The sequence below is a fragment of the Nannospalax galili genome, unplaced genomic scaffold (genome assembly GCF_000622305.1).
Source record: "Nannospalax galili isolate Female #2095 unplaced genomic scaffold, S.galili_v1.0 scaffold182, whole genome shotgun sequence".
Lineage (NCBI taxonomy): Eukaryota > Metazoa > Chordata > Mammalia > Rodentia > Spalacidae > Nannospalax > Nannospalax galili.
Window position 1 is genome coordinate 1,340,763 of NW_008348662.1, and position 22,323 is coordinate 1,363,085.

The window sequence follows — 22,323 nt, forward strand, 5'->3', positions numbered from 1 at the left end:
TGACTATCAACACAGATTCTGGACTTTCTTCCTAACATCATTCAAATGCACTAACAAGAAGCCCCAGTGAATATCACCTAACACAAATGAACATGAGCTATTTTAATATAGAATAACTAGACAAAATACAGAAATGATATTGGACTTAATAAATACAGCATTTTCAGTAATGCTATATAATATGTACATTTACACAAGTTGACATTACTGTACAGAATTAACCTGTTTAAAATTCTCTGCAGTTCTTGAAGTCAACTTCAGATTGGTTTCCTCTGGAGGTATGGATGAAGGACCTATAATTTGCTTTTGTGACTGCTAAAGCTGGATCACTGGCAAAGTCTCATGGGAGATAAAGAGAGTCCCAAGCTGCTGACAGTTTTCCTAGGACTGAGACATAGAGTTTGAGATCATTTTTGGCCTGACAGAGCAATTCTTTGATTTTGTAATAGTGAATTGGAGTTACCAGCTCCAGGAATAACCACGAATAAACATTTCTCCAAGATAAGCAGACACTACCAGCATAAGGAAGATAGTCACATTTTAAATTCCTTTACTGAGGCCAACTTCATGGTGCAACATTAAACATTTACAGAACCATAAAGCAAGTAATTACTACCCTATTATAGGAATCTGTTCCTGAATATCCCATCTCAGAAAAGGTGACCGCCAACCAAATGCCCAATTGGTATAGCTCCTCTTCCTAGCGAGAATGCATTGATGCCCTAGGATGGCTTCCTACCTAAACATTTGAAATGCACCGGTGACATCTTGTGTTCTTAATGGGAAGGAAGAAGTGTTGATTTGAACTTAAATCAGGCTAGCTCTCCCAGGAGTGCTGGCTGGCCACTGTTCTCACTGGAGCAAGGATGGGGATGGGATTTTTAAATATGAAAAGAAGGGGCTCTTTTGAGCACTTCATGATTATTTTGGTTAGGCTCAAAGCTTTGATTTAGGGATGTGTGGAGAAAACATTGGCTTTGGGTCTAATAAAAAAATAGACAACTGAAACTTCATACATTTAGAACTTTAACTCTAGCAGTGTGAAACATGGGTTGGTTTTGCATTGTTTGTCCAGATGCTGGAGTCAGAATGCTCAGTGTCTACTCAGGTATCACAAAAGCAGCAAGTTCTTATGAGGACATTCCTCTCTGTTTCACCTGTAATTAAGTGATTATGTTGAGGTAACCACTTAACCCTCTAGAGGGGGAAAAAATCATCCATTTTCCCCAAGGAGGTTTCCTCTTTCCGATTCTCTTAGGAGAGATCTTCTTTCTGTGGAATAAGCTTCCCAGAGCAGCTGCCCACCCTCACCCGCCAAAGATGGGCACTAGAGGCTTAAGATTTGCATGAAGGGAACTCAGCCTTCTAATCTCCAGAGGAAAAGCATGAGAGCATAGGGATTAAGAAAGGGCTGTGAACCTCTGGCTCTACCGTGATGTTTGAAGCATGGCATTGAGTGGTTAAGGTGTTTTCTTGTGGAAGATGTCAGATCCTGGAAGTGTGGATTCAATGTTGCTTCTTCCCCTTTCTATCGGGATACCACTGATTTCCAAGGCCAGAGATGGATAGGAAAGAGGGTGGAAATTCAGCTACCCTACCCATGCTGGTCTGTTAGAGCACTGCCTGTATCCAGGAGGTCGTAACAGTGGCAATACATGTGGAAAGTTCTCTAGCAACCATCTTCCCTGGCTGTCCTTGCTATTTTCTTGGCCCCTGAGGTGGGGGTGGGGGTGTGTGGCTACCCTGCTGTCAGCTCTAGATCCCATGAGAAAGTCCTATGTCACATATCATACACCTGGTACCTGCAGTGTGTGCTTCCTTTGCCTCTGTTCTTACAATAATGCTTTTTCTTTTCAAGAAGGCTATATATCCTATGCTGGCCTTGAACTCACAATACTCTTGCTTCAGGCTCTCAAGTGCTGTGATTTTAATCGTATGTCACTATTCCTGATATACAGTAATGCCTAAACCCTGCTGAGCATGACAATAGGGAACCAGAAATGCTTACCCCAATTTGTTAATTCTCATGTTCACTCAGTGAGGTAGTTGATGTGTTGAGTTACACTTCACGGAGGACAGTAAGGTAAGGGGAGCAGCTTTCTTCAAGGGCCAGGTACAGCTGGGTGAAGGAGGAAAGCGCTCAGGTAGCTAGTTCCTACACTGTTGTGGTTCACAGGACCAATGACTTCCTGCTCTGCAGTTTTATTTCTTTAAACCCCCATTGTCTCTGGAACTATCCAACTAAAGGATCAAGATACTAAATCTGACATAGAATTTACAAGGAAAAACTCTCAATGAATAATAAAATCAATTCAATTCTCAGAAAGGGGCACTTTGAAATTGAATTGGAAGGCCTGGATCTTCAGGGGATCAGTATGATATGACTCCAAGTGTCAATATTATCATCATTGGAATGGGCTTCAGTGGTGGCTAGGTGATGCTCTGAAAAAAAGCATCAGGTTCTATGCTTAGAATCACTGACATCTCAACTACCTGGTCACACTCTAGGTATTCATGTTATCAGATGAAGGTGAATGAGGAGTCCCAAGGGCTGTTCTTCAAACATCAGGTATATTCTCGTGATCAGGTATATTCTCGTGTTAAGGATTTTCTCTTTGCTCCTTTTGGCACCCAGAAATAGAGAGTTCATAAATATTGGTGAAAAAGCCAGTTTTATGAAAAACTGAAAAAGCACTAAAGTATAACAAGGAAGCTAGAATACCATAATGATTTTGATAGCAACAGAACTGTCTGAATACCGCAAACATGGATAATTTATCATGTCTGGATAGGAAATATTTCCTTATGAATTTTTCCTATTTTGGAAGCAAGTAGAAAACAAGAACTTGACTGAGGTTTTCAGGCCTCATCAACACTTCAAATGTGTCTCAGGCCTCATTTATATTTGGGATGCTTAGTTCTCTTTGTTGACTTGCAATTAGTGCCTTGAATTCATTCTTCAGATCAATGTCTTAAAAATTGGCTCTAAGGTGGGTTTTTACAAGTAATGCACAGAGGTTTAATCCCTTGATTCCCATTACTGTAAGAGCTGTGACTGTAAATCCCTCTGCAGCTGACCTAAAACTTACCCCTTGGTGTTCAAAGTGCCAATTAAATAATAAAAACCAAAACCGTGGTCAGATGTAATTAGTTTGAGAACAGAGTTTTATAATTTCCCCATGCCACACAAACAAGTTAACCCATCCGATGACATACACATAATTTGGATGATGAGAACAGAATTCTCAAATCTGAACATTTCTTGTGCTATTTGCCAGGATATGCTCTTCCGAGAATAGGAAATTGAGGGAACGAACTCTGGCTCCAGATGGCTAGAATGCAGTTTATGTGGTTAGGGCTTTTTTTCTTATATTACAAATGTCTTTCAAGACTCCAGTTGGTCTAGGCTTGATTGAAAATGGGAGACATCTTAAAAACATGTTTCTGACAGGAATAGACTCCAGCTGTGTTACCAGGGAAGTTAGCTAAGAGAAAGCCAGTTCTTGTTTGGAAGACTGCTGGATGTTTCTTAGCCCACCTCTGAAAGAGTAAAGTTTAGTGGTCCCTGATACAAGGAAAGCCAAGTCCCCTGACCTAGCCACCTTTGGGATGAGGTGGTCTCCTTGGTGATCCATATCCAGGGTTCTGCTACACCTCTCTGCTTGGCCAACAAGGACTTAATCGAACTGTCCATCTGGAAACAAACCCTCTGTTTTCTCTCTAGACTGAATTGTGTCAGATGGTGTAGGGGGAACCTGTGGATATGAGCTGGATACCGTGAAGTAGTCATTTTGTTTCTGTTGTTTATACTTCTTCACCTTGGGAAGAAGGATAGGGGAGGAGATAAGAGTGAAAATGAGGTTGAATAACTCTCACTCGGGGGCTTTGTCATGTTTTAGCCACTCTTATTAAAATAAAATTCTCTTATTTTACTCAACCACACTGCAAACATGATTCCATTGTGTTGAGTTGGAAAAGCCTGACATACAAGTCAGGGAATTAACTTGTGATATTAAAGAATGTTGAACAGAACAGTGTCTCAGGGCTACTAGCTGAATAGGCATCCGCGTGGTCTTCAATAGGAACTTCTGCAGCCTCCTCATCAGCATTCTTTGGGACACAAAGATTGTTCATGTTCATATATGTGCATTTGTGTGTGTGTGTGTGTGTGTGTGTATGTGAGAGAGAGGGAGTAAGGAAAAAACATGTGGAGGCCAGAGCACAACCTATAGGTGTCAGTTCTCTCTCTCTCCACCATGTGGGACTGTGCCCAGGTTGTCAGACTTGGCTACAAGTGCTTGGACCAGCTGAGCCATCTCACCAGCTCCAGATTCAGGATTCCTGATGTTTACCTCTTTACCCAACATTCCAATGCCTGATGGTTCCCTGAATTGAGGTCCCCCTCCTCAGCATCCTAATGAGTTTTGTTTTCCTTCTCAGCCCTTTCTTCACTGATTGTTTGCTTGGCTTGCTTCCACAGTTCCTACCTCTTCCTTTCAGATGCTTTCTTCGGTATGTGAGAGAGAGGGAGTAAGGAAAACCTAAGTTGGAAACTATAGTTTTCATGAAAAAAAAAATCATACTTTTTAACCCCATGAAAAATATCAGACTTAGTAATAATAATCCATAGGAATGGGAATTACATTGAAAACATTTACAAGGGGCTGGAATGTAATTCAGTGGTAGAGAGCTTGCATAGCATGTGCAAGGCCCTGAGTTTAATATCTAGGATGGCAAAGAAACAAAAAGAAAAAAGAAAAAAAAATCATAAAACAAGGTTGCCTCTTAAGAGATTATAAACTGGGAACCAAAATATTGATTTGAACATATTTCAATTGTAAAGTTTCTTTGCAAAATATTCACAGAACCTGTTTTTTTTTTTTTAACGTAGAACTCGATTTTTCTCAGGTACAACATAAATCATTTAATGCATCACTTGCAACCTTAGAAAGGCAGACATATTTAATCCAAGTCTGTTTATAAATTCCAATCTCATATGGATTAAAAACTGCAGATAAATTAAGTCACAATAATATCCTGTACATGCATTAAGGCTGGTGACTGCAAGTCTCTTGGGAATCTACAAACAGGAAATCGCACACAGATAAGTGGGTCTGAAGAGTGGCTACATCATAAAAAAATCTTGTTTTTCTGTTTTTGGTGATACAGATTTCAACAGTAACTCTGGAAAACTGTGAAAATGTTATTTAAAAATATATATGTATATGCTACTGCACAGTTTTAGAGATGTGATTCATAAATAATGTTGCTGCATTGATTAATTTTATAACAATGACTGCACTTCCAAGGCGATGTGAACACGCAGTTGACTTATACTCAATATTAGGCACTAGTAATATCTGTCAGGCATCCTACCGTTTCATGTTAGCTGTATTGTACATATATATTTTTAAATGTATGCATTTACACAAACTGTGTATATTGTGTATGGGGTGTCAGAAATGTACACATCACTGTTATATAATACACACACCATTGTTGTACATATTGGAATAAGTTTTAGTGCAGAAAGTCTCAATGCATTGCATTCCATGTGTTCAGTCTAGTACACAATTTGTCAACTCTTCAGATTATTTTTCCAATACATTCTTCTTTAGATAGTGGGTCCAAGTTTCCATCTGCAATTTGAGTTTCCAGAAATATTTGTTTTAACCAAACCTCTCTCACTAGGCACAATTCTTGAGTCTGAGGTGTGCAGAGTAGTAACTAATGTGAAAGTTTGATCAGGAATACCTTTGGGCTACTCTCTCAAAGATAATTCTAACATTGTAATAAAGGATTACATCTATTCAGAACATGGTACATAAGGTCAATTTAACTTGGGTTGACCATCTGAGAAAGAATAGGTTTTCACATAGAAACAAGCAGTACTAAATATATGTTCAAATGTGAAAATCTCTGGAAGGACATAGATCACTGAGCTGTTGTTATCTTAGGGGTTGAGGCAACCACAGGCTTACTTCTGTATTGATGCAGTGTTTGAATTTTTATAATGGACATATAATACTTTTATTATCATAAAATATAAGGAAAACATTTCAACTTGGATCCCAGCTAAAGTAAAGAAGTTACGAATGACTTTCACAGCAATAATTGGAAGATGGTTCCTTACCAAAATTACCGACATTGAGCTGGACACATGCTCCACAGGTGAAGCGAGAGATATGGCTAGGGCCTATAGGCTGATTGTTCCCCCAAGAAAATCAGTTTTTGCAAGTTTTGTGGAGAAACACAGATTATCAGTGTTTTTATCAAACATGTGCTGGTACAACTGGCCAGAGGCCACCTTTGTGATTCGATAAGGAAGGAGATCACATGGGTGCTATAACCAAGCCTTGACTTTAGAGATGGACAAAACAAGAAAAGCTTCTCAGGGTTGTGTGACAGACCCCAAGGGTATCCGTTCATATGAGAGTTTGAACTTTTCATCAGAATTCACCTTGAGTAAGTAGAGCAAGCCTCACTCTTGGAAAAAAGATGATTCGACATTTTTTAACTTCAATTCAGACTTCCAATGTAGGATGGGATCAGGAATTCTGCCAACAGTTATTGGAAGGCATGGAAGACATACTTCGTGTGGATAAATACAAAAATGGAAATAGAGATGGTGCATTCCTATTCCAAAAATCTGAATCCAAAACTTCAAAATCTAAAACTTTTTGAGTCTTGATTTGACATGTGGTAAGCTCCACAACTGACCTCATGTGATGGTTTGCAATCAAACTGCTGGTATGCTAAAAGTATTGCAGAAATTACCTTCATGTATATAAGATGTATATGAAACATGAATGAATTTCATGGTTAGACTTGAGTCCTTTCCCCCAAGATCTCTCATTTTGTGTGTGTGTGTGTGTATGTGTGTTCCAAAATCTGAAAAATTGAAATCCAAAACATTTCTGGTCCCAAGCATTTTAAATAAGTTGTACTGTTAATATTTTCAAGTGCTTGAAGGTCAAAGTCAAATGCAAATTTCACATGCCCTTCAGTTGCTCATTTTCAATTGATTGCAAATCACCCAAGGTGTTCAACATTTGCAGTTTTGCATTACTTCGAGCTAGAGAATTAAAGCAGTCTTCTCTCCTAGCTACTGGCAAGGCTTACACAATGTTAACATAACTGTTACCAAACCCATAGGGCCACAGTAGGAAAATCTCATCATCTATGATACATACTTTGTGACAATGCCATTTTGAACAATGTGTTACCCACCGTCCTCAGACTGACTTGCTGCAATTCTGTCAAGTAACTCAAGGACATTAGTTTGTTTTTGAAGTGTGGCAAGATATAACTTGTTTTCAGGAGTTGCACTTTTTTTAACTAATATTTCATATCACATATATTTAACAAAAAAGACTAAATCTAGGGTATGACAAAACATGATAAAACAATTTCAGACAAAAACTGTACACGAGATACTGAAAAACTAAAATGTAAACTCAATTAAAAAAAGTAAAGAACCATGGGCAAGATGTAAACACACCAGATGCACAAGACATAAGCAAGAGGCTCTGGTTGTTGCTATCTGAATAGAATTGTGGTCATCACAGGAATAACTTTCCCTGCACTTGTGTAAGCAGCTTGCTAATGAAAGCTTGAAAAATATCCCCCAAATCAAAATGCTTTAAGGGCCTACAGTGGCACATTCTGTGCGAAAAGTGAGAGTCAGACTGCATTAGGATGGCAAATACCTCTCAGTCTGACAAGCAACAGCTGGATGATAAGCAATGGAACACTCTAGATGATGTCTGCATTTGGCCAAGAAAAATAGCAAGAAAGCAAAGACTTGAAACATACTGGCTGAAAAAGCCATATGGCTCTAGGGCTAGCCAGTCACAGTGGCAGGAAGAGGACACACCTGTGCCTGGGGGCTTACTGACACAGGTGTGGATGCCAGCTCCCAAATAGTCACTGTTGCTTTTGTGGCTACCAATTTTCAAAGGCATCCAACTTTTACAGAATCCTGGTACCATTTTATACTATTTGGGGGCGGGACTGGGAAAGTTTGTGGATGGAATCTACTGGCTTATAATATGTTTAGATGGTGATAATGTTGGGGAGAGGCCATTAAAGGAAGGGCAAAGTGTTTGGTAACATATGATCTAGTAAACTTCTGGCACAAAAATAACTGACTTGTTTTCATTATTCAATGACCCATTAATATACAACAACCAAAAATAATTGGGGAAAAGCATATAATACTGAAAGTAATCAATAATGTAAGAGCTGGTTCAACTCAACTGGCAGTTAGGCTTTTGGTGTGCTGTATTGCATCTGGTTCAGTAAAACATGAGATTTTGGTTGAACTTTCTAAGAAGTCAATGGTTTAGCACTAGGATAGAAAAGACATGACTGAGAATGTGTGAGTGCACGTGGTATGTGGCTTTCTTTCCTTCAATCAGGAGCCTCAAATCACTTATCTAGCTTGGGGTTATGGAAACTAGACAAGGGAGATGTGTTCTGAAGAGCTGTATATCTTCCATATATTACACAGTCAGCTTCTTACACACACCCACATGTAAGCACACATGTCTCAGAAAAGACCACTGTTGGATGCTGAGGAAATGTTCACTGCAGTTTGGGAAATGCTGTGGGCTTGGAATTTCAGTAGCACAGTGTCCAGAAACATTGAGCCACCGAGGAGAGGAAAACACAGTCTGGCTCAAGGATGCGATCCCTAGGACAGGTGGGTGCTGTTCCGCAGCCAGTGCAGGCCCTGCTGGGAGTACTGGACCAGGTGTTCCATGCTGCTGTGCAGGGTGACAGGCCCCATGAGCAAATCCAGATCATTGAAGAACTCTAGGAGACAGAGAGAGGTGTGAAGGGTGCTACACATGATAGGTGTGCTACCTGGAAGTCAGGACCTGAATGATTTCAGAAAGAGTAACATTCATGATCTCAGAGTCTCTAGTCCAACATGTATATGTGACGTGGTAGTCCCCTGAAACCAAGTAAAATCCTGCATCTAAGGAAATAAACTGTATCTATCATGTTTGCTCAGCTAAAATACCAAAGGAAATCCTATGTTCAGGCTACATTCTCCTAGCAGAATAATGCTTCACACCCCAATGTCTGCTATCTGTTACTGTCAACTGTCCCAAGCTGTGCCCCTAGAGTGAGTCCAAGGTCTGAGGTACCAGGACAGTCAGAGATGAAAGCAGGGAAGATATATTTACTAAGCTACTTTCTAGCAATTGCATACTTTCTGGGTAGGCCAATTCATTAAACATGTATTTTGTACCAAGGTCCTCTGTGGGTGCAGGGAATAGAGGGAAGGAAGGTAATCATGTGTGGGTTTTGCTCTGCATTAGGGTTATGGCTGATAAGAGACACATTCATGTGGCTGTTCTGCTATCATATGTGAGCCACTGAATAATGGTCCCTGGAAGGATGTGTCTGAGACAAAGTTTTCAAAGGTGCTTATATATACACCAAGTGAAGACCTGCAAAGGGAAGGAAGGAGAGGTTCAGGGAAGACACTGAAGGTGGCTGGGAGGAGGAATACAGGCACAGAACAGAGGAGGAAGAACAGGCTAGGGTGACTGAAGAAAACTGTCTTTGTACCTGACACATGGCATTGAGCCCTCTGGTAAGATTCCTCTATTAGGTGGTAGGGCAGTAGCATTGGAGCCTGGCTTGCTCATGGTCTCTCAAACTGAATAGATATTTTCTACACATTTATCTCTTCTGTTTAATCTACCTTAGATACCCACCTGCCCCATTTCAGACACTGACTTGCTATGTATTTTTCAAAATCCTCTTTCATGCTAGTTCCTCTAATGAGCTTCTCCTGGTGGCCTGAGACTTCCTATCATTTGCACTGGACATTCAGGGTACACCTTGAGCTACATGTTATATGCTACATGGGTTTAATAACCATTTCCTGAAGTCAAGATACATCTGTGTCATCCATTCCTCATCTCTCTGTGGACACCTTGCTCTCATCCTTGAAGGTTTATACTATCATAGGATTATCACTATCATCTCACTGCCTGAAAATGAGCTCAGATTGCTTCTGACATGTTGCTGGAGGGAGAGTAGTAAATTGGTACAATTTTTCAGAAGAAAAAGTGATAGCACACACATCAAGATACAGTGGGGTGTGGAGGCTCATGTCTGGAATCTCAACACCTAAGAGGCTGAGGCAAGAGGATCACTATGAATTTGAAGCCTGCTTGGGCTGCATAGTGAGTTTGAAGCCAGTCTAGGCTACTTAGTGGGTTCCAGGCCAATCTGGGCTATTAAGGGAGACCCTATGTCCTAGAAAACAAAAAAAAAAAGTGAAAAACAACCAAAAATCTTTACCCATTGACCTCCAAATTCTACCACAGAAGTAGAATTTAAGCCCCCCACCCCACGCTTAAGAATGTAATCAGGGGGGCTGGAGAGATGGCTCAGCTGTTAAGAGCACTGATTATTCTTGCAAAGGACCTGGGTTCAATTCCTAGCACCCACATGCTGACTAACAGCCATCTTTAACTCCAGTTCTAGGGGATCCGATGTCCTCTTCTGATCCACATGCATTGCATGGCACTGGTGCACTTACATACATGCAGGCAAATACTCATACTAATAAAATAATAAATAAATATTTTTTAAAAAAGTATGCAGAATACCTGGCATAGTGATGCACACCTTTAATCCCAGCACTTGGGAGGCAGAGGCAGTTAGATCTCTATGAGATCAAGTCCAGCTTGGTCTACATAGAGTCCCAGGCCAGCTGCGGCTACAGGGAGACCCTGTCTCAAAAAAATCCTCTTGTCCAAAAAGAATATAATAAGAAAAACAGAACGATTTATCTAAGACTATTTATAACTTTGTGACAGTTGAAGAAAACTTGAAGTAATCTTAATGTCTAAAAACAGGGGGATGGTCTGAGAAATTGCAATACTCCATGATTCTCTAACTCATATTATGATCGCATCACAGAAGCATTATGAAGGGTGTTTCTGAGACACTGCCTGATGCAATGTTAAATGAAAAAAAGGCTATAAAATTGTACATACAGTATCATATTGTTTTGGGAAGAACAATGAATATTTTGGGAAGACAAAAAGAAACCCAGATAGAATAGTAGTCGTTAGTCCCCACTGATAAGATACTGACAACTTCAAAACATTTTTTCTGTTCTCTACAATTTTTAAATTTAAATTTGTATTTATGTGTGTGTATATGCCATGTGCAGGTGTGCAGAGGGCATTAGAGCCCCTGGAGCTGCAGTTATAGGCTGTTGTGAGTCACTCAACTTGGGTGTTGGAAGAGCAGCAAGTGCTCTTAATTGTTGAGCTATCTCTCCAATCCCTTTCCACAAATTTTGCCATGGAAAAGATTCACTACTTACAAAACTAAAATAATTATGAGGGAGGAGGGGGGAGGGGGGATAGTCATATTCTCCCTCATTACCTTCTCTTATTTCTCTGCTACTCCTGCTAACCCCCTTCCTACCTTGTGTGTGTGTGTGTGTGTGTGTGTGTGTGTGTGTGTGTGTGTTTATTGGAGGGCACATACCCTGATACACATGTGGTGGTCAGAGGATAACTTTTGGGAGTTGGTTCTCTCTTTCCATTGTGCGTTCTGGATACTGAACTCAGGCTGTGAAGCTTACACAGCAAGTGCTTTTACCTACTACACCATCACCATCTCCCTGACCCCTATTACTTTTATTCTCAGCAAAAAAAAAAAACCCAAGCATTATTTAAAAGGTAATACAATTCACTGCTCAATGTAAAACACACACTCTCTCTTTTTGCGGGGGCTGGGGTGGGGTTTGAGACAGGTCACCCTGTAGCCCCAGCTGCCCTGGAACTGGCTACATAGACCAGGCTGGCTTCAAGCTCACAGAGATCCACCAAAACATTCTCTTGCAAGCAGTTGACACTTTTTAAAGACAAGGTCTAGTTTATATAGTCAAGGCTAGCTTGGGACTCCCTATGCAGCTCAAAGGCTGGTCTTGAATTTGGGATCCCCCTGCCTCAACTTCCTGAAGGCTAGGGCTATACCACCAAGCCTGGCTAGCAGTTTGGACACTAAAGAGCTAGTAATATTCATTTACTTTCTCATTCATCCTACTCATTCATGTATGATATTTTGGTTCTAGGTACTAGGCTAGGTCTTAGGGGTATGGATTTAAAGGAACTATAATGTTTATGTTCAAAAGCTCACTGCGTAAAGTGGAACATCCTATGTGTGTACATTTATAACTTTGTATCTCTACCTACCCTATCTTCAGTTGTATCTTTACCCATATCTCTGTATGTCTGCATCTAATTGATTCCATATGCTCTTCCACAGTAAGAGTAAAAGTAGATAAGGGTACAACAGAACATGAGTGAGGGGGCAGGTCAGGAAAGGTTTTATGCAGCAGGTGCCAGCTCTTATTTCTCCTTCCATAAACTGTGGAACTTGATCACTGATGCCCCTGAGTCATATTTCCCCAAACCCCCATTCCCCAGGTGTTGTATACTCACCTCTGTTTTCCTTGGCTAGGTTGTCAGCCATCTCCCAGTAGTCATAGCTGTGGAGGATGCTGTTGGTGATGCTGACGTGATTGGCTGCCATCTGGTGAATGCGCTGGGGGATGCTGACGATGGTCGATGGGGACAAGGCATTGGTGCTGGAAAGGCTGCTCTGAGACCCCACGGAGCTGGTGGGAGAAGGGTTGGGAGACATGGGGGATGGGGTTCCAGTGCTCCTGGAGGGTGAGAGGTAGAAAAACCAGAGTGGAGAGGTTGGGAGCAGGCGAGGCGGGGCAGCTCTTTAAGGCACTGGTGTATCATGCAATGCACAGGTAACTGCACTTAGGAAAAGTTAACTTACTTTCCACTGGCCCCCCATGGGGATGGGGCTTGGGCAGCTTTTGATGAATTCTGCAGGAAAATAAAAATATGAATAGTGAGTGCCATTGGCTAAGGCTCTGGTGATTATGGCAAGACTCTCCATAGACACCAGGTCAATGCAGAGTCACAGAAACTCGATCTGGGAAGCTGAAATCCCAGTGCTAGTTCTTCCTTTCTGGAAGCTAAGAGTGTGTGTCTGTGTGTGGAGGCAGCTGTGTGGCTAACCCATGGGGGAAGATGAAAGGCTCACTCATAGGTTTTTATGTAGACATTTCAGGCAACAAATTAACCATAATCCCAAGGGTCTGTTGAATCCTGAACCAATGTAAAGGTTTTCATTGGAAATGAGTCTAATTCTGAAATGGAAAAAAGAACAGGAACTCCTTCCTGTTCCATACTGAAAATACCTTATATTTAAATTTAGGGATTATATACAGAAACTGTTGAAAAGGTGTTTATTTGATGCATGTATGTCATTAAATCTATTTCAAATTATAGACTTTTGAAGTTTTTTTTCTTAAAGGAGTAAAAGAATATTCTCAAAAGAATGTTTCCTTAACAAACAGAATATTTAAAAATCTGATTTATTTATCTATACCTTTTTTGTGGTACTGGGGATTGAACCCAAGGCCTTATACATGCTAGGAAAGAGCTTTACCACTGAGCTCCATCCTGAGTTCTTGACTCATTTAGATTGTCTGATTTAGGATATTACATTGCATGCACTGGGTATTTGCATCAGACATTTAAAAGTTTTCCTGGTTGCAGGGTGGCTCAGTCACTGAGTGTATGACTAGCATATACAAGCCCCTGGGTTCAACCTCAGGCACTACATCAAGACAGAAACAAGTAATAATAATGCTTTTTTATTTAACATTTTAAAAATTGTGTGTGTGCATGTGTGTGTGTGTGTGTGTGTGTGTGTGTGTGTGTGTGTGTACAACTGTTGGAGTGGGTTCTCTCCTTTCACCATGTGGGTCTCAGGTCATCAGGCTTGGTGGCAAGCATCGTTACCTACTGCGCCATCTTTTTGGCCAAAACCAACCAACCAACTGACTGACCAACCAACCAACCAACCAACCAGCCACTTTTTGTCAAGTGCTAAATGCACACAGTTCTATTTTCTGTCTGGAAGCCCAACTGTGCTTTCTTGGACAGAATCTATAGGACTATTAAAGGGAGTAAAAGTCTTGGTGAGGGTCATGCGATCTCTCCCTTCCAGAGCAAGAACAACTCTCAGCTGGTTCCTGAGACCACGTATTTCTTTTGGCTAGAGGGAGCATCATGAGGTGGGGCATTGCCTGTTTGGTTTTCGTGCAGGAGCTACCAAGATGGCAAGAATCGGCCTTTCAGGATCAAGGGCTAGACACAGGAAAGAGCTGCAAGCCATGCCACTTTCACCTATCTCATGGAGAGAGCCAGAAAGAGAACACTTATCCTAGGGCACCCCACCTCCCCTTTCCTGCCAGGATGGTACTGACACGTTTGCCCTCTGTGATACTGATCACTTGTGTTCCTCATAGTCAATGTTCTGGATATGAGAACACTAACATGAAAAAGGTTTTGAGGGTGGCAGGAACAGCTCATGAAAGGTCTTTGAAGGAGACGGAAGTCTTCAAACTCTTCCCCTTCTGTTAAAGACTATGTCCAAAATACACAGGAACAATGTCTCCTTAGTTTAGTTTTTTGAGACAGGTTCTTACTATGCAGCCCTGGCTTATGTAGACCAGGCTGGCCTTGAACTCACAAAGATTTGCCTGTCTATGCCTCCTGAATGCTGGAATTAAAGCATTCACAACCACATCCAGTGGGTACAGGAAAGGGCAAGTTCCAGAAATCTCTGGCAAGCATGTGACCAGAACTGAGAGGGATGGACAATGTACTTAGAAATCACTGATTTAAAATGTTCCCAACACAAAAATGGTATGTGTGTGCATTTTAGCTTGTTTTAATTAATTCATAGTGTATAATTATAGTAAAGCGTCAAACTGTACACCGTAAATACTCACATCTGTCATTTAAAAAATACACTTAAAATGTAGATTTGATGGAAGGTAAATGCCAATAACTCCCAGAAGAGAAACTGATTTCCTGATCTGTCATCTCTCCATTTTGTACATATTTATGGACTACATACAAACACTGAAAACTGCTTTTAATCCCTTAAAAGTATTATTGGACCCTCCTGAGCTTAGAGAATTCACCTTCCTTCATTATTATTATTATTATAATGTTATTATTATTATTATTTTGAAACTCCCTGTAGCCCCATCTGGCCTGTAACTCTCTATGTGGATCTGGCTGGCCTCTGTCTCACTGAGATCTACCTGCTTCTGGCTCTAGAGTGCTGGGATTAAAGGTGTGTGCAACCATGTCTGGCCTCAGTTTCCTTATTCAAGCAGTTTCTACTTTGCTGTAATACTTCTCTTTAGTATCAGTTCTTAGATTCTGATTTCCTGAAAAGCTAGCATGTTCTCTCTCTCTCTCTCTCTCTCTCTCTCTCTCTCTCTCTCTCTCTCGTTTGGAGACAGGGTCTATGTGTCTCTGACTGGCCTGGAACTTGCCATATAGACCAGATAGCCTCAACTTTACAGGGATCCTCCTGCCTCTGCCCACTGAGTTGCTAGGCTTACAGGGGTGCCTACCATATCAGGGAAAAGGACTGATTTTGTAAAGGAAAAGCTCCATGCCATATCTTGTTATTAGGACACTGAGATCAATGGACCAGAAAAGTTGTCTCATTGGCTCAGCACTGGTTACTATGCATGCATAATTAGAAAGGAGGCAGTATGCTAGACATAGTCCCTGGGACGACATCATGGCCTGGTCATCATGGCGACAGTTTCTAGGAAGTGCAGGTTGAGAATAAAGGATTAAAAACAAAGGCTCTGTGTTGGTAACACAGGGGTGGTAGAGACAATGATGGTGTAATTTTATAGAGAAACAGAGAAGAGGCCCAGAAATTCTAAACAGATGATTAACTCAAAGTCCACTTTAAAACAGCATATCAAAAAAGTTTTTTGTTTGTTTTGCTAGTATTTTATTCACTGAAAATAATAAAATTCTCTGAGATAATAAAAGTTGCCATGTCTGAAATTCATTCCCTCTGGTCACACATTGCTAGCCAGGGTCTCTGAGCTGTAACAAGTCATTTCCTACATCTACAGTAACATTTCTATTATAGATTAGATCAGCTACTAGAGACTAAGGGGAAGTGAGTCTAAGTAGTTATTTCTAAGAGTTCTACACACACCTGAGGAATTTGTATCTGTGCTAGAGATGGATCTTCCAGCAGACTGGGGTGAATAACTGGGCATTCTTTGTCTAGAGGCCATAAAAATATGGACAAGAAGGCAGGGGATGAATCAGTTGGGCTCTCAAGGCCTGTTCTCTGAGACCTGCAAGCCACCAGTGTGTCATATATGGGGCTATTCTGGAGAACAGAAGTGACTGGTGTTAGCCTCAAAGCAATGGATTGGTTTGTCAGAAGTGCCTCTGCCAGGGGGAAACCGAGCTCAAGAAGCCATGGTGCTCATTTGTGCTGGACAGTACCTTGAAATAGTCGATAAGTGCCTTTGAATACTTGACAGCGTGGTCCCTTTTGAGTCGAAACATTCGCCAGTATAGGAGAGCCAGGCATCGGTAACTGGAGTAGAAGAGAAGAAATAAGCTTTCAAGAAGCAAACATACCCTTCACAAACAAAGCTTTACAACACATCCTGTCACTCCAAGACATTCAACATTTGTATGAAACTTAAGCATCTAGAATGTTATGATACTCCTTTGAGTATCTGACTTTCCTTTTGTTTAAAAAATATAATTCAAGCCAGGCGTGGTGGCGTACGCCTTTAATCCCAGCACTCAGGAGGCAGAGGTAGGCAGATCTCTGTGAGTTCAAGGCCAACCTGGTCTAGATAGTGAGTTCCAGGACAGCTGGGGCTACAGGGAGACTCTGCTTCCAAAAAAAAAAGATAAAAAATATAATTCAAATTCTGAGGAGGTATTCAGTAAACATTTGCCACTGGATGATTTTTCTGACAGCTAACAGTTCTTTGTTGTCAGGCTGCTTTCTTCTTCCACCACCAGAGGGCAGGCTCTTTCCACGAGAGGCAGGAGGGACACACCTCCCCTGCTTTCTGGGGGAGTTATTGGCTTTGCACACCAGATAGCAATTTCACGGATTTTTACAACCTCTGCTTGTTAACGCTTTACTACGCTATAATTAGTTCAAATAAAGTGCATTATGAACAACAGAAATACCAGGCTGAGACTAATTATGCTCACTTATTTTCCACAGTATTTTATATAATTATTTATATTTTTCATATTAGTATTCTAATAGTAATTATTAATCAGCATCAATTTACTAATTCCATCATGGAATTTCAATAAAGAAACATGCACATTTAGCATTTCCTGCGACTCATTCTCTCTTCCTGGTGCTTATCGCTTGTAATTATTTTCTGAGACCAGATACTGACGTGCTAGAAGGCCAACATACCAAGCACAACTTAACACAGCTCTAACACTTCAAACTCCAGATGAAATAATGTTGCCAAACAACCCAAGACTCTTCTTTGTTTCTGCAGCTGTTATGTTTCCTGAGATGCCATTTGATTTTCTATCTCTCAGATTAGATCTAGAGCAGTGAACTTTTAAAGAGAAAACAATTTTGGATTCCCTTGACAGGAGAAACCAAGAGAGAGGTGTCTTGTGATGTGGGGAGCAGGGAGAGGTGCCCTAAGGAGATGTCTTGGGAAGGTTATTGTTATCACACAATTATAAGTGCAGAAAGATCAATTATCTATTGGCTGAAGTATAGCAAGCCGCTCCAGGGTGCTGGGATCAAAGGCATGCGCCACCACACCTGGCTCAACCTTATTTTTTGAGATAGGGTCTTTCACTGAACCTAGAGTTTTCTGTTTTGGGTTACACTGGCTGGCCAGTGGTACCCCTGCCCCCTGCCCCAGGATTCACCAATCACAGTGAATTCAGTTCCTGCAGAGCACAGAAGTACAAAGTGGTCTGGACTGTGCCTGGTTGTGAGAGCCTAATGGAATTTGCTACATTTGGGCACCTGATGTGCAGTGCTGGAGCAGGTGCTGTGGACACTCTCCAGAGCTGGGGTGGCACTCACCATAATGCAGCTAGCTGTTTGTCCTCTGGTGTGGCGTTGGGGCCTGAATGGGTTTTTAGTCTCATAGCATACCTGAAAAAATAAAAATAAAAAGCAAAGCAATAAAAAGTGCTGTGTAATTACCAACAGAGCCTTTGGTGTTCTCTCTCTGCCCAATGCTTATGTTATCATAGTGATGCTGCTAATTCTTGCTTAAGAGCTAGCTGATGTTGCTGCAGTTTCCACAAGGATTCATTACTGTGATAACTAGAACGAGATGACTTTTAAGGTTCCATGCTGCTTTCTGCTCTTTAGTAATACAAGTTCAAATGCTGCAGTACAAATTGTCGAGAGTGATACAAGTTCAAGAACCATTCCTCTATATAGTACGGTGTCCATTTTCCAAATTTCGATTTATGGCTGAGTTGCTGAGGGATGAAGGTGAAGCTCACCCCAGGGACTTAGATGGATGAGTAATTTACTCTTTATCTTCATTATGTAACTTGCATTTGATGGCAGTATAACTGTCCTGAGTACATTTTCTGTCTACGAACATGTGTTAGGAGAAATGAGTGGCTTTTATAGACTGCATTTAGCTCCATTTCTTCTCTGAATTAGGGAGACTGTGGCCACTGCTTTCTCCCAGTAACATACCAGTCACCTGTTCATAATCATTAGGCAGCGTTTGCAATAGTGAGAGGGTCCCAGGTTGAAATCCCAGCTCAGCTACTCATAGGTGAGTTTGGACAAATGTATTAACATCTCTAAGCCTCTGTTTCCTAATCTGTAAAGTAAGACTAACACAGCAGTCACATAGCTTGCAGAGATTAGCCCAGATAGATTTGTAAAGCTTTTAGCATAGGGGGCTGGCTTTCTGAAAATCACTCAAGAAAGTCACATTATCCTCTTGCTGTCTCCACACTGTGCATATCTGCAGGTTTCTGGGGGCATCCCTCTGTAGTTTTTATAGGCCTTGCTCTCGGTAATACAATACACACGTACCAATGGTATCTATTTTATCACTGAGTGAAAAGTGGAAATCTTTATCTTCCCTACTTTTAAGTAACATTATCCTGAGTACCAGATGGTAGTATAATTTTTATTTCAACCATCAAATATGATTTATAAAATTCACTGAAGGGACAGTTTATTGTATATCTCTCCTTGACATTGCAAGATTCCTTCTACCATTTCCTTTCTGTTGAAGATATTTGTTCCTTCAGTTTAAAAAAAAATACTTGGGCCAGGTATGGTGATATTTGCCTTTAATTCCATCACTCAGGAAGCCAAGGCAGGCAATCTCTGTGAGTTCAAAGCCAGCCTGGTCTATATAGTGAGTTCCAGGCAAGCTGGGGCTACAGGGAGACCCTGTCTCAAAATTTTTTTTTATTTTCATTAATTTTTGTTTACAAAAAAATCAGGCATTTTCAAGTAAAATTTGTTTTTGTCATTTCTCTCCCCTACATCCTTCCTCACCCCCTTGTACGTGAAACCACAAGAAGGAAACAAGGGGGTGTCCTTCGGAATTTAAGAGTGGGTCTGTTAGAGTTAAAAAGTTTCCTTAATCTGAGACTATATTTCCTTTCAGGCTTACAGGATAGTTTTACTATTCCAGAGCTAACACTTGACAGTTCCCTCTTTCTACACTGGATAAATATCACATGCCTCCCTCTGCCCAGGCTTCATCTGAATTGGTGCTGTCCTTTGAACTGGTCTTCACACTGATTTCTCTCTGGCTGCTTTCAGGATTTTTCTGTCTTTAGTTTTCAGGAATATAATTATGAGTGTCTTGGCAAGTATTTCTTTAGGCTTATCCTATCTGGGTTTTTCTTGGCGTCTAAATCTGTCTTTTGACAGTTCAGAGACTTTGGGCCATCATGCCTTTGAACACTGCTGCATTCTCTTCCTCTCCTGGGGATCCAGTAATACAAACATCTTTTGTTTTTGTGTTTTCTGTGGTTTGAATGTGCCCCAGCAAAGTGCTGGAAATGTAATTCTCAATATGACAGTGCTCAGCGGTGGGAATTTTAAGGTGGCTTTGTCCTCATGAACATATTACTGTTGTTTTCCTGGGAGCTAGTTATTTCACAAGCAGGTTGCTTAGTTGATGTGGGCTCCAGCTGGTCCCCCATGGTGTGCCTGAGGTGAGGTAAGGTAGGAGGCAAGGAAGTACTCACTTGTGGAGGGATATCCCCTGCTCCTGGCTCTCTAATGTCTCTCAGTGGGCCAGAGGAGAGTCAGGTCTGGTGCGAAAGGCACAGATTTAAGTGGCTAAATAATTAGGATCCATAAACATACAGTTTTCTTTACTTTTTTTTTGGCTGACACTTTATTACTAACTACATGTTTACGGGTACAGTTTGGCATTTTGATTCATGTATACATTATGTATTGATCAAGCCAGGGTGGTTAGCATGGCAGTAGCTCATTCATTTGTCATTTCTCTGTGGTGAGAATATTTAAAGACCCCTCTTGAAGCTGCTCTGAACATGCCCCACTATTAACCTCAGTCATCCTGCAGGTAAGAAGAAGCCCTTGTCTTTACTGTCTGGGTAGTTGAAGGGATGCTATTCGTTCTGCATTGTCCAAGATGGGCTCTGGGCAAGGTGGCTTGTATCAGTGAGCTCATCCCAGATATGTCTGATGGGCAGCAGGCTGCTTTTTTGTAGCTGTAATTTACATGTTCATTTCCAAGTGTGAATGCCCTTTAAGCAGGACATGACGTTACAGCCTCCTTGGCTTGCTTACTTACCCAAGCCTCAAATATTTATTATGAATATCCTACAGACCAGGGACTGTCTGTGGTTTTAATTTCCCTGTTGACTAATGATGTTGAGTATTTTTCATATACTTGTGTACTTGTATTTTTTTTTCCTGAGAAATGTCTACTTAGGTCTACTACTCATTTTAAAATCAGGTTATTATGATTATTTTTCTCACCACAGTTTTTTTAATGGATGAATTCATTTACTTATGTGCTGAGGACTGAACCCAGTGAGTTGCACTCACTAGGCAAGTGTTCTACCATAAGGCATTCTAGCTCTTCTTTTTTCTAATTTTTCCCCCAAGAAGTTTAGAAGTGAAATGAATTTTAAAAACCCTGCCCCTTCCTAGTTGAGGGACACAGGTATATGCCCCAGGTACTCTGATACAGCTTCTTCCTGGGGTAGTCAGAGAGGGCTGTGGGCAGGAGCTGTCCTGTCTCACACAGAAAGCAGGGAGGCAAGGTATATGAAAGTTGTAAAATCCTCCATTCTTATTTTGGGAAATAAACATTGGTTCACTGTGGCTGATACACAGGGTGCCTCCTCCCTAACTCCCCAACAGGAAGCAGAGCTTACCTGATGAGCTCCACTGTCTCTGAGTACATGGTGTAGGGAGACTTGGATTCCATCGGGCCTTGTTCCATTGCATTTCCACACTCAATAAACGACAAGGCTGCTTCGGCGTAGTTCAAGGCCTTCCCAAACTTCTCCACCTGGCCAACAGAATTAACACTGTCTTCCTTAATAGTTTTTTATTTTTAAATTGGCATCACCACATAGTTTATGTGCTTTGAGAAACCCAACTTTTGAGTTCTGAAATCCTGTGAATGGAGCTGAGAGAAAAAGGCAATATAGACATAGCCCTCCCCACCATCCATAGCTTCCTGCTCAAGAGTTCAGTTACCTGTGGTCAATCATGGTCTGAAAATATTACATGGGAAATTCTAGAAATAAACAATTCAAGAGATTTAAATAAATTTTATTATAGTTTCCTACTGTAATTGTTCCACTTTATTATTAGTTATTATTTACTGCTAATCTCTTACTGTGCCTAATTGTACATCAAATATGTGCATGTATATGAAAAAGCATGCTATTGATAAGGTTTGGCACAATCTGCTGTTTCAGGCATCTACTGGGGGTTTGGAGCTTGGAGTGCATCTCCCTTGGATAAAAGGAACCCATTGTAATTCCTCCATATTTATTTTCTCAAGTTGCTGCTGGTTTGGTGCAAATGAGCAAATGGTTACAAAACAGAATTCATATGACAGCTACAACAAGGTTCATAGCTTCATCTTTGAGTATTTCTGTTTCCTTCTCTCCAATGGTCTGGCAAACTCATTCCTTGTTCTTTGACACTGTGCTAAGTATGTGTCAAGGTTCATAGGTCTGGTTCCATACAAGGGTTTTCATACATGTTTTTCACGCCTCAACTGTGAGAGTTCAGAGCCTTGACTATCATCTTGTACATTATTTACGCCCCATACCTTCTTCCTCTTGTGTGTTTTGTTGTTATTGCCAACAGGACCTTACTAAAGGGTATGAGTGAGAAGGGGAAATGAGGGGAAACAAACTCAAGGTTTTATTT

The 22,323-nt window shown here is 41.0% G+C and overlaps 1 protein-coding gene across 1 annotated transcript in view; it reads right to left on the reverse strand.

Moving 5' to 3' along the window:
* Positions 1-4,936: 4,936 nt before the first annotated feature.
* The window catches only part of Aff3 (AF4/FMR2 family member 3), a 544,092-nt gene continuing 526,705 nt past the window's right edge, over positions 4,937-22,323 (reverse strand). The window contains exons 19-24 of the mRNA XM_008845867.1: positions 21,312-21,448; positions 17,992-18,063; positions 16,407-16,500; positions 12,835-12,884; positions 12,486-12,709; positions 4,937-8,817 (exon numbers count right to left, since the gene is read on the reverse strand). Coding sequence (XP_008844089.1) covers positions 8,696-8,817; positions 12,486-12,709; positions 12,835-12,884; positions 16,407-16,500; positions 17,992-18,063; positions 21,312-21,448 — 699 coding nt within the window. The 3' untranslated portion in view covers positions 4,937-8,695. The remainder of the gene's footprint in view (positions 8,818-12,485; positions 12,710-12,834; positions 12,885-16,406; positions 16,501-17,991; positions 18,064-21,311; positions 21,449-22,323) is intronic.